This window comes from Pteropus medius, unplaced genomic scaffold, assembly GCF_902729225.1.
Source record: "Pteropus medius unplaced genomic scaffold, Ma_sr-lr_union100, whole genome shotgun sequence".
NCBI classification, from domain to species: Eukaryota; Metazoa; Chordata; class Mammalia; order Chiroptera; family Pteropodidae; genus Pteropus; species Pteropus medius.
This window is the reverse complement of record NW_024355526.1, coordinates 377000-389124: the sequence shown is the minus strand read 5'-3', so window position 1 is coordinate 389124 and position 12125 is coordinate 377000. Positions and strand designations below refer to the sequence as shown.

At 60.5% G+C, this 12125-nt stretch overlaps 2 protein-coding genes across 4 annotated transcripts in view; both read left to right on the top strand.

Annotated features, from left to right (window-relative positions):
- Positions 1 to 3418: 3418 nt before the first annotated feature.
- Positions 3419 to 6014, top strand: LOC120599729 (uncharacterized). 2 transcript variants are annotated; one of them, XM_039858811.1, is made up of 3 exons: positions 3419 to 3692; positions 4517 to 4687; positions 5212 to 6014. In XM_039858811.1, the coding sequence occupies exons 1-3, from the start codon at positions 3590 to 3592 to the stop codon at positions 5673 to 5675; spliced, it is 738 nt and encodes a 245-aa protein (XP_039714745.1). In that variant the 5' UTR covers positions 3419 to 3589; the 3' UTR covers positions 5676 to 6014. The 2 variants fall into 2 exon arrangements, with proteins under 2 accessions (XP_039714745.1, XP_039714744.1); XM_039858810.1 differs by having other exon boundaries at positions 5092 to 6014.
- A 138-nt stretch (positions 6015 to 6152) lies between these two features.
- UBAC1 (UBA domain containing 1) overlaps positions 6153 to 12125 on the top strand; it is an 18713-nt gene continuing 12740 nt past the window's right edge. The window contains exons 1-3 of one of the 2 annotated variants that reach the window (XM_039858809.1): positions 6153 to 6490; positions 9961 to 10081; positions 10915 to 10988. In XM_039858809.1, the coding sequence (XP_039714743.1) occupies positions 6353 to 6490; positions 9961 to 10081; positions 10915 to 10988 (333 nt within the window). In that variant the 5' untranslated portion in view covers positions 6153 to 6352. The remainder of the gene's footprint in view (positions 6491 to 9960; positions 10082 to 10914; positions 10989 to 12125) is intronic. The other variant, XM_039858808.1, reaches the window with a different exon arrangement.

Genomic DNA, 12125 nt, shown 5'->3' with positions numbered 1-12125 from the left:
CTTGTTGAGAACGCAGGGACCTTGAAGGTCCTGTGGGCCTTCGGGCAGGTCGACAGAGGGACGAGTGGGCCTGGCGCTCGGAGACGGCGGGCGTTCGGGGCGAGAGTGGCTGGAATAACCACATTTTAACCCATCAGAATGTGGATAGTTTTGTTATGAAAAACACCAGAAAGCCATTAATGTAAATCATGAAATATTCAGCAAAGAAGTCACTTAACTGTCTCGTGTTCCCAGAAACGGCGCCGAATGCTTCCTGCGCTGGGGGCCCAAGCACCAGCTCTTGTGTGCGTCGTCAGAGGCCATTATCGCAGAACTGAGAAGCATTAGATCATCGCTGTGTCCGCGGCGTGTGGGCCAGCGGCAGGGTGAGGGGCAGCGGCCACCGCCTCCCTCCCGCGTAACCGTGCCTGTCACGTGCACCCTCGGGGCTCTGTGGGGCTCCCACCGGCCGCCCTCCATGGTTTCAGCTCCCACAGGTGGCCCAGCCCCTGGGTCCCAGGTGCCATCCTCAGAGACAGTGGTGGAGGGAGAGCCGCTGCCCCTGCCCATCTCTGCAGCCCTTCCAGCCCCTCCATGGCCTCCCGGCTCTTCAGTCACCCGTGTGACAGTGGGCTCGGCCCCCTGCAGGGCCACCCCTCACTTGCCCTGACACCGTCTACGGTCCTGTGGCTGGTGAGCCTCAGGGTGAGCGGCTGGATCCACATCTGTTCGATCTCGGCCGCCAGCCCACCTGCCTCTGAACACACGGGAGACGGAGCACAAAACGCCAGGGAGAGACGATGAGGACGCGCCCACAGGGGCGGCTGCTCCGGAGCAGCCCAAAAACGAGCAGCGCCGGCGGGATGTGGCCACTGGGGTCTCGAGCGGCACCCAGGGGACGGACACAGTGGGAAGCAGTCCGGCCATGCCCGAAAAATGGGACGCAGCATGGCCGAGGGACCCGGCGAGCCCGCTTCCGGCACACACCACGAGGACCTGCCAGCGGGGTCTCACCAGAGGTCGGCACCCGCGGTCCTCAGCCGCATCATTCGCGGAGCCCAGAGTGGAAACCGCCCGAGTCCGGAGACCGAGGATCGCTCGGACCGGACAGAGTCCCTCCACGCAGTGGGCACGATTCAGCCTTGGGAGGGAAGGAAATTCCGACGCCTGCTATAACCTGGATGAGGCTCGAGGACAGTGCGGTGTGTGAAGCGAGCCAGTCACAGGACACATCCTGTGCGACCCCAGTCCTGCGAGGTCCCTGGAAGAGTCACGTTCACAGAGACAGGAAGTAGGCGGTGGGGCCGGGGCTGGAAGAGGGGATCGGAGCCAGTGCCACTGAACCGTGCCCTTAAGCATGAGTAAGACGGTCGATTTTTTATTGTGTCTAACATGCCGCGATTTTAAACATAAAAATAAAAAGACGAGAATGGTGAAGAGGACGGGCGAAGAGGCCTTGTGTGTCCAGGGAGCGATGGCGGGACAGGAATCCACAGGTGGCCTGTGGTTGAAGGGACGACGCCGGCCGGGAGTCTGGCCAGGTGCAGGGGGAGCGTTTCAGCACCTCGGAGAGAGACACTGCCGCGCCCGATTGCGGGGCGGGGCGGGAATCTGGACCAGGCGCTGCAGTGGGTGGTGCTGGGCCTTTCTGAGGTCGCCCGCACCTTGCTCTGGCGGCAGCAGGCAGGTGCCTGGCGAGACTCGCCGGGACTTTGCACGTCTGGCTTTGCAGGGCTCCCCTGTCGTTCCTCCCCGAGGCCGTGCACATAAAGGCTGCCCCACCCCGTGGGGGGGAAGGAGATGGCGAAAGCCCTTAGAGCCTGCGGCTCACTCCTTGCACCGACCTTCCCCCTTCCATGACCTTGGGAAGGCTCTGCCCCTCTCTGGGTCTCCTGACTCCACCTGCGGCCACTGGGGCTTCCTAAAACAGGGTGCCCATCGGTGCCAGGGCCAGAGGGGCGCAGGTGAGGCCAGCTCAGGGAGGAGGGACATTCTGTGCTCCCATTGGAGACGTCCGTACACCTCGTTCTCACCCGGTGGCCCCAGTCCCCGGGGGAGCTCACCATTCTTGCTGCAGAGAAGCAAGGGGATGTGCTACTGCCATTTAGTGGGAGGGCAGGGGGCGAGGACTCGTGCACGAGCCAGCTCTGCCCCCTGAGGTCCCCCTGACAGGGCTGACGGCGTTCCTGAGACAAAGCTTCGAGTTCCACAAATGCCGTTTCAGCAGAGAGCACACAGCCTTCCAGAAACTGAGCCTCGGGAGGCCCGGCCACTCATTCTCGGCCACGAGACTCCCAGGGAAGGTTAGAGGCGTCTGATGACAGCACGCCTTCCCTGGCCTCGGGACAGCCGTCTGTCCCCTGGGTCATCAAAGCCTTATGTGAGCACCACACTGTCCGCCCACAGGCACCCGCTTCCCCAGCGCTGGCCTGTGCTTCCAACAGCGACTGTCGCAGGAGGACCCCACCCCCCGATGTAGCGACTGCTCGGCCCCACCCCGGGCCTGCACGCCACGCTGCAGTCGCCGCAGAGTGCCCTGTGGGACCCTGGAGGTCCGAGTCCCACGCCCTCGCCGTAGTCCGTGTCATTGTGGTGGGAAATGGAGAGTGAGGGTGTACCCGGGGAGGAACTCTGCCAGCGGACCAGCTTGTAAATGCTTGTCGTCCTCAGGGCGGACCTGTGTCACGGCCCCTCCAGGATGAGTTCATTCATTCATCTATTCATTCATTCAAAATGACGGAAAGCTTGGCGGACTGCCTGCTCTTGCGCGAGCCCTGAATTCGGGGCTGGGGTCCCCGAAACAATCAGATCTGTGGTTGAGGAGGGAGGGGCAGAGTAAACACCGGGGAGATGCGAAGCCCTGGGCTCTGACCCCAGGGGTCCTGAGTCTGAGGGGCACCAGGAGGGCCCCGAACTCAAGCCTGGCGGAGGGGTGGCCAGGTGGGCTCGACCACACAGGAACACCGTGTGTTCTCGACCACATCTGCCGAGAGAGATGTGGTTGTGGTTCAATCCACAGGGCCACAGGAACGTGGGACCCAAGGGCAGACTGGCTCACAAACTGCGAAGTGCCAAGGGCAGAGGCAGGGCACAGCACACCAAGAGCTCGCTCGGCCTTATCCCATGGGCTGACCGCGTGTCTGGAGCCAAGGACAGAAGGCCTGGCATCCCACCCTGTCCCCCACGGGGCAGGGACCGGCTCCCGGGAACTGGCTGACCAGAACAGTGAGCACCATTTCATCATTCGGGGGGCCTGCAACATTACTATTCATGACAGCAAACTTAAAAATGAAATAATAAGTCCGTCCTTTTAAAAAGCAAATTGCGACGCCGGAATATTCATGAGCTGTGACTTCGGGGACGGCAGCAGCCTGGAGATTATCATTCGGTTAAGTCAGCAGCGGAGGAGTTTAGGGAAATGGACTTGTCACTCTGAGGAGGAAATGGGTGATTAATACTTTCCTGTTTTCGGGCCCCTTCGAGGGCGCATTTTTAATGTAATAATTAATTAACCTTGGGACCACTTGCATTTCCTGGGCTCCCGGGGACTGGGGCCTCGGCTCCTCGCGGGTGGGTGCAGGCAGCTGTACCCAGCACCCCCCACACACACATGGGGGGGGGACACTGGCACCGACCTCCACTCGGAGCCCAGAGGATGAGGCCAGAGGCGGTGGGAGGCTCCCCTCGTGCAGGCACAAACACACCCCACAGTGGTAAGCGTCCGTGACCTCTCAGCGGCAGACTGAGTAGGGGTCCCCCAAAACTCGTGTCTACCCGGAAGCTCAGAACAACTTTATTTGGAGATCAGGTCTTTGCAGATGTAATCAGTTAAGGATCTCGAGATGAGGTCGTCTTGGATTAGGGCAGCCCTCGATCCAGTGACAGGTGTCTCCTAAGACCTAGAGAGCACAGAGACCCCAAAGAGAGAGATTGTCACACAGGGAGGAGGCCAAGGAAGATGGGGCAGCGATCGGAGCGAGGTGTCTCCAAGTCAAGGGACCCCGAGGGTTTCTGGCGACACCAGGAGCTGGGAGAGTCCTGGGACACCCCCTCCCTCGCAGCCCTGGGGACCCAACCTTGCTGACGCCTGGATCTCACACTCGTGGACTCTAGCACTGGGGGAGAGCGAATTCCTGTTGGTTGAAGCCCCTGGTTTGTGAGCCTTCATTCCACCCTACAGGACACTCTTTCATCTGGTGGCCTTTGGGAGGTGGTGCTGGAGGCCAGATTGGGGGGCGGGGCGGGATGAAGCAGCAGCGGGGCCTGGTGCTGGCTTTGCTGAGAACAGGTGAGTGATCAGACACTGACCCTCCTCTTTCTGGGCTGGGGTCTCCCACTGCAGGGCGTGCGGCCAGAGCTGTGCTTTTCAGACTGGGTTCCCTAGTGCACCCACAGGGGCGGTGGGGGCTGCTCCCTCCTGTTGGAGTGCCTCGGTGCCCCCACCCCCAACCCCTGCTTGCTGCCTAGTGGTCTCCTAGTCATCCTACACTGCCTCTTCCCATTACCTTCCCTGGGGGACGTAATTACCTTCCCACAGGACAAGCCGCTGTGTCCTCAGAGTCGGGCACACCCTCTGCCCCCCAGGCTTCCAGCAGTGACTCTGAGGGAGATGTCTGGAACCAGCTCCCCTGTCACCCGCGCATTCTCGGGCAGGACCACGGCTCGCCCTTGCCCTCTCGTGGCCACTTTGAGGCACCACTGTTGAAAGGTTTGGGACCTCGCAGGGGTGGGCCACTCTGTGGGCAAGGAGGGCCAGGGCGGGTGCTCCTCTGGGCCAGACCTGGAGCACCCCAGCCTTCCCAGCCTGGCTGATGGCTGCTCGGGCTCCAGGGGCTGAGTCAGGTGTGAGTCAGGGGCCGTGGGGAGACCACAGGAAGAGGGGTCATCCCCTTGGCTGCCACCACCCAGGGCAGCTCAAGCTCCTCCCAAAGACTTTCGGTGCCCGGCCAGAACCCAAGTCTCCTGGACTTCAGCCCTGCACATTCGAGCGCCTCCCGCGGCGTCCATTTGGATGTGCCCTTGCTCATCCAAGTGTGCCCTGTGCCCCGTCCCTCGAACTGGGAGCATTCATGTCTTTCTTGATTTTGTTCTTCTTTACCCCGCCTCCCGCAGGCCTGCTGGCCCCGGGTCTCCTCTGTCCTGTGAGATGCATAACAGTCTGCACTTCTGTCTCCTGCATGGGACGCCCCTCCCCAGGACGGTCTCCAGCCTCAGACATCACTGTATTTCCAGTGAGCGGTGGGTCTGGCTCGCGGCGGCACTCAGCAAACACTAGACCGGACCGACTGAATTCGGAATTGGCTGGAAAGGTCACGAAGGAGGAACGAGGATGTGCATGCGAACCGGTGTGGAGACGAGACGCGAAGGCAGCGGCTGCTGGGACTGTCTCCCCACGTCGCCTCGAGAGCAGGACCCGCGCTGTGCTCATCTCTGCTCAGCTAGGTTTTCCGAATGAACGTAACGAGCGAGAGGGTGCAGGTCTGTCACCTGTCTGCAGCACCGATGTTTGTCACCCCACAGGAAATGAGAGGCTGTTTCCTTTCCTACAGGTGCCGACAAGCGCGCCTGAGTGTAGCCGGCGGCTCTGCGGTCCCCGGGGAGGCCTTGGGAGGGAAGGTTGGGACCGGCAGGAAACCCCAGTTGCTAACAAGTGCCCAGGCACTGCCGCCACTGCTGGCCTGGGGACTACACCTTGAGGAAACGCAGCTCAAGAGCAATGCAGTTCAAAGAAACACAACAGCAGTTACATATACAATTAAAAATTTTCTAGCAGCCACTTCTTTAAAAAGCAATAACAGGAGAAATTAACGTCAATATATTTTACTTAACGCAATACAGCCAAACTAGTATTTCAACACGTAATCGATATTAAAACATTATGCTGTATTTTACATTGTTTTTCTTGGTAACTTTCGGAGATCCGATGTGTATTTTACACTTGGAGCCCATCTCCAAACGGGCCAGCAGGCTCAACGGTCCAGCGTGGTTAGCGGCTCGGAGTCGCAAAGCGCAGGCAGGTGCGGTACCAGGGGAGCGGCAAGAGAACTACGTCTCCCGGCATGCTCCGGGCGCGCCCTGTGACGCACTTCCGGCGCGGCGGCGAGAGCGAGGCGGCCGCGGGAGAACCACATCTCCCGGCGTGCCCCGGGCGCGCCCTGTGACGCACTTCCCGGCGGCGCGGCGGCGGCGGAGCGAGGCTGTCGCTCAGGCCGCTGCGAGTGACAGGTGGCCGGCAGACGGAGCCGGGGCGGGGCGGCGGCGGCCCGCGAGCGAGCGCGCGGGCGGCCTGGCCCCGCCCCCGCCCCGCCCGCCCTGCCCGGTGACCTTCAGGGCCCGGGCGACGGGCGCAGGCCCGGGCGGCGGCGGCGGCGCGATGTTCGTGCAGGAGGAGAAGATTTTCGCGGGCAAGGTGCTGCGGCTGCACATCTGCGCGTCCGACGGCGCCGAGTGGCTGGAGGAGGCGACCGAGGACACCTCGGTGGAGCAGCTCAAGGAGCGCTGCCTCAAGCACGTAAGGCCGGCGCCGCCCCAGGCCTCCGTGCCTCCCTCTCCCTCCGCGGGGCTGGGGACGGCGCCTCCGGCCCCTTTTCTCAGCCACCCGCCCTCCCGACCCCCAGCACCTCCTAGACGCTCCTCCCCGAGCCGGGCACCGGGCTGAGCGCTTTAAACTCCGCCCTCTCGTTTAACTTCTGCAACTCGGGAGGTAGGCACAGGTTCGGAAACCGAGGCTCGGGGGCGCGAAGTCGCGGCGGGGAGCAGGGCCTCCTGGTTGGCCAGCATTTGTGCTGGGAGTTAGTGCCCCAGGAGAAAGTGACCGACAGTGGGGAGGCCCCTTGCCCTTCCCTGCACAGCCTGCCCCTTGGAGCTGTTTCCCACTGGCTGGCACGCCTGCCAGGACCTGGCTCTGGCCACTTGTGCCTCTTAGCTGAGGTCACCTAAAATAGTGCCGCTGCTTTCTCCGTGGCCTTTGAATTGATTAAGTGGGTAGGTCCAAGGAGAAGTGTCTCCTCGCCGAGAGATAACTTTTTAAAGTTTGTTTTTTATGTGAAATACTCCTTGTATATATAGTCAATCCCTTGGGTTGCTCATTTTTGGAACTAGTTCGTGATGGTCGTATCTCAGTCAACTCCATTCCAAAAGGCGGGCGGACATCTGTGACTCTGGCTGCCTAAGGAAACTATACTTAGCTCGTTGTCTTGTTTCCTTGTCAGAATTTAGGCTAAAGAAGGCCTCAGGCTTTCAGAGTGGATCCCACGTGATAAGGGCCGTATCTATACTTGTGACAAGGTGTTTTGTCCAAATAAAGCGAAGTGTCCTCTCCAAGGATAAACTCCCGGTTGCGGTAACTACCCACAGAGATACTTTTGCATCACCTTTGTGAGTTAGTTCTGTGGAGGTGTTCTGTCCTAGGCAGGCCAAAGAGCCAGCCCCTCTGGGACACGCTGGGTGTGAGTGACGCCGAAGAGTGGGCTCTGCGCACATGCTGGAGGGAGGTGTGTTTGGGCCGCCTTCTCGGTCTCCTGCCCTAGCGGTGTGGCTTCGCCCTGTAGTAACCGCCAGGACCTCACTAGCGGGAAGGCTGGGGCTCTGTGGGCGCCCGGCCTGAGACCAGGCGCCAAGATGCGCTGTCCTTCCCGGCCTGGAAGGGGCTCCCGGGGGACCAGGCCCGTAGTGGGCGCACCACAAATGTGTGGGCTGTTGGAGGAAGTGGGGACGGGTTGCCAGAACCGCACCAGCGTGGCGTGTCGCCGGCTGAGGCCCGGCCTGGAGGGGTCTGGGGCCAGATGGTGTGGCGTTTAGGGGAGCTGACTCATGGTACAGAACTACGTAACTATTATAAAATTATTTTACAAGGGGAACAGGAAATGAAAACTGTTTGATTGATTCGCAGATGCTTGCTAGTGAATTTTAGGAGCACGAGGGGTTAATTAGGCAGCCAGTTTCAGTAGGATGCTAATTATTTTCTTCCCGTAGTTATTACTCCAGCCAGTATTGAGATGGGGGATTACCCTACTTTAAATGGAGATTTTGTTCTGTAGTCCCTCCAGGTGTGGAGGTCCGACCCACAGGGTTTCACACCCCGAGAGCCGTGGAGAGGTGAGCGAGCCGGCCGCCCACTGTCCGGTCTGTGGGCTCACTGCCTCTCCAGCTGGTCGGAGGCGGGAGGTGGAAAGGGAATTCTCAACTCGTGTGCTTGACTGTCATCCCGGAATCCAGTCCCCGAATGTCATGCTGGTGCGGCAGTGAGGCGGGTGTGTGTCTGAGCTCCTGTCCCTCCTAGGTCCCCCTTGGTGCCTGCTAAGCCGGTGTCACTTCCTCTTTTCCTCCCCATGAGGGGACAGTGTGGGCATCCCTGGCCCGCAGTGCTCCTGGGAGTGCGTGGCTTTACTGAAGGGGTTTAGGAGCGGAGTGCCATGTTGCTGGAGAGGGTTTTGTGCGATTGGGGTCACCGTGTGGTCCCCAGCGTCCTCCGCCCCTCAGGAGTGGAGGGGGGACAATGCGAACTGTCCCCCCTGTGTGGGGTCAGTAGGAGGTGAACGAGCCTAAAAAATGACACCCGTGACATGGTGGGAGCAGAGCCTTTCTTCCTCAGGGGAAGAGGCGGGGTGGCTCTCTGCCCTGTCGTAAAAGGTGGAAGTGACCCTTGCTGCCGGCCGAGTGCCCCCTTTCCCGCCGCTTGGCCAGTTTTGTGGGCATCTGCGATGGCCCCGAAGCCTCCCCCAGCCTCTTTTCCTGTTTCAGTGTTGGATTACTGAAAATCCAGTTACTCTTAGAATGCCAGGGCTGAGAGCCGGAGCACACGCCGAGGCTTTTCTTCCTGGTGGCGGGGTGTGTGCTGCTGTCTCTGAGCCTCCCTGCTAGCCGCGGGTGTCAGCCGCGGGTGTCAGCCGGGCTGCAGAAGCCTCTACTGGTCTTATCTAAATTGTTCCGTGTGCCCCGCTCCGCCCACTCTGCTCAGCCTTGCCGGCTCCCGGCTCCCGGCTCCCGGGAGGGGCGCAGCTGGTCAGGTGCTGAAGCCGACAGCGGTGAGCGAGCAGGTTGGGGCATGAACACCCACTGCCCCGGCCGTGGCGTTGGCTGCCCGTCACGAAGTGCTGAGCTGCTTGGTGATCAGAAGGCCGAGGGGAACAGCACTTCGTCGTCTGGTGACTGTGACTGTGACATAACCATGGGCAGCACGCCAGCGCGTTCAGAGGGCCAGCGCGTTCAGAGGGCTGGGTGGGGTGATGAGCAGGGCCTGCCAGGCCCCGCCCATGGGGGGGCGGAGGGTGCCCCGTGCGTTGGGTCCTGCCCCTCACACCTCCCACGTGGAGGGGAGGCCGGCAGTGTTCCCGTCCCCTGCCATGTTCCAGGGTTTCCGGGGCCCTGGTCAGTGAGGCACAGCTGCGTGTGCCAGTCGGTCCCCTTTGAGCTCCCTGCGGCATCTGTAGCTTGCTTTGGGATCGCTGGGGCTGTCATCTGGTGAGCCAGGAGCTGAGCCGACTCCAGGCTGGTCTCTTCGGGGTTTTGCGAGCATTGAAGTGCTCAGGCCCCCGTTCCGTTCGCTGCCGTCCGCTGTCTCTCAGCTCCCTTCTGTGGCAAACAAAGGAAAACAAATTGTTCTTAGATCTTTAAATTTTCAGGACATAACAGACCTATTTTCGTTTTACAATTACCGTCTGGATCTTTCCAGCCTAAGGAAGCAGTTTGGGCTGCCACTGATTAACCGCAGGGTTTCCACGTCAAGCTGTGACCCTCTTTCCGGAGTCCCAGTGGGTCGGTGGACAGACCGCAGGCCCAGGGGGTCGGGTTGCGGCATTTCGTTTAGCTTCTGCCGTGGGCGACACTGCCTCGCTCTTGTTGACTCTTTCATTTCTTAGCTCATGAGGAAAACTGGTCAATTCCTGGTGTGGCTTGGGGTGCCGGGTCTTATGAACTTTCAAATAGGTATTAGGGTCTATTTACTTTCTATCTGGAAATATTTGATTTTTTTCCCCCCAGTGTGCTCATGGGAGCTTAGAAGACCCCAAAAGTGTAACGCACCACAAATTAATACACGCTGCTTCAGAGAGGGTGCTGAGTGACACCAGAACCATCTCGGAGGAGAACATCCAAGACCAAGGTCAGTGCTCGCGGGGGTGGGAGCAGGGGTGCGCAGGGGAGGCCCCTCCGTGCCGAGCCGGGGCTCGTGTTGGAGCTGAGCAGGAAACCGGTCTGGGGTTTGACTTTCCGCTCAGTAAAACAGTGCGCCTGACGCAGTGTCGCTGAAAACCGGCCCAAACCGGCACCCATCCGAGATACCAGATGTTTCAAAGCACAACCAAGGCCTCCAGGGCTGCTGCAGGGATTGTTTTGGGCTGGAAAGTACAGTTTTGGCAGGCGTCTCACGTCCGAGGAAGCGTTCTTGTTACGCTCACGTCCAGCCAGTCGCTCAGTTTGTGTCCAGAGGCGTTAGGGTGAAAACCTTGCTTTCTCTGTGGCATTCAGAGGATGATTTTGATTCTGGATTCCCTTAACCTGTTTTGAAACTACTGGGAGTGTTGCTTATAGACCTCCATCGAGTGCGGTGGTCGAGCTCAGAGCTGGGGGCGGGGGGCTGACCCCTGGGAGTCGGTGGCTGGCCACACACTTCCAGCCCCGCGGACGGCAGAGTGGGCTGGCGGGAGTGATAAGTCGCTGCGTGGTGTCGGCCGGTTCTCCGTGTGGCCGTCAGGCTGGGCCGTGCATGCCTCCTGGGCGCTGGTCACCTCTGGGGACTCCGCCGTGTCCTTGCTGGGCCCGGAGCCTGTACCTGAGCCGGGGGCGTGCAGACGTGAATGCCGAGGGGAGGGCAGGCTCGTGTAGACGCTCGGTCTAGGAGGCACCGGGGAGCCCCTGCTTTACTCTCCTCGGGGCATCTCGCCGTTTTATGGGTGTAAAGCGATAACCAGCTTGACGGACGTATTTTTTCCCTAGATGTCTTGCTGTTAATAAAGAAGCGTGCGCCATCTCCACTTCCCAAGATGGCCGACGTCTCCGCAGAAGAAAAGGTAGATCCGCATTAGGGGGAGGCCACTAGACGTGCTGTGCGAGCCCATAGTTAAAGGAGGCGCGGTCACGGGTTGTCTGTCGTGGCCGAGGTGGCTGGCCGATGCCCTGCTGGCTTGCTGCTCATGTGACTGGCACGGGGAAACCTGGCTCTGCTCTCGGGGCTGGAGAGGGAGGGAGCATGGCGGCCCCTCTCAGGTGGGGCTTACGTGTCACGCTGCCATCAGACGCACCTGCGTGCGTGCCCGGCATTCTCTCCTCGGGCACCCGCACCAGCCCTGCCGGAAAGCTCAGAGGTTGCTGAAGACGCCCCACAAAACGGAGTTCCGGTGCAGAGGGGCGCCTGTCTGCTCAGCGTCTTGCGGGACAGAGTTGGATGTCCCGGGGAGTGCACGTTCCTCCGTGCTGTCCCTCCGGTGCGGGGAGGGCCCGGGGGAGCCAGGGTTCGGCATTCGCGGGGGGCTGCCCCAGCGGCTGGCCCCGGGACGCCGTGTGGAGAGCTCACCTACGTGGCGGAGGGCACGTCCTGTCCTCAGGCCTTCTGCTGAGTGTGCTCTTTCCATGGGCAGCCACGTCAAGTTCAAGTTCCAGTTTGCCATTTCTTCCTTCCTTAGTTCCGGGGGATTAAATTTTTTCTTCTTGCTCTGAAAGGCTAGGGAGGTCATTCCCCCAGAAGATGCAGGCCAGACTCGGCTAGGCCTCCAGCTGATAGTGGGAAGAGCTGCCTCAGAGTCTTCTGGGGCAGATGGCGAGGGAGGGGTGCCCTTGGGCTTCAGTCGCCCTCCTTATCTGCGGCCACACCTGGTCCCAGGAAGAAAGCCGCTGGCCCCATCTCCAGAAGACAGACCCAGGCCTGCCTCTGCCTAGGCCGTGTCTGAGGGCCGCCGGGTGGGATCGCCGTTCTTAAGTTGTAGTTTTGGTCACTGTAGCTAACAGAGACAGCGAGGTCCCCACCGCCACCGTGGCTCTGCCCGGCAGGGGGCCGCAGACCTCGCTGGCAGCCCTTTCCCTGCGCATCTTCACAGAGCAGACGCCACGGGGTGTCAGTGCCTGTTTTTATGAGCTACTAATTTCTAGGTGAAAGTAACAGGTATTTAAAAAGTCAAGTCATACTGTAAATACTTTAATGTAAGCACATA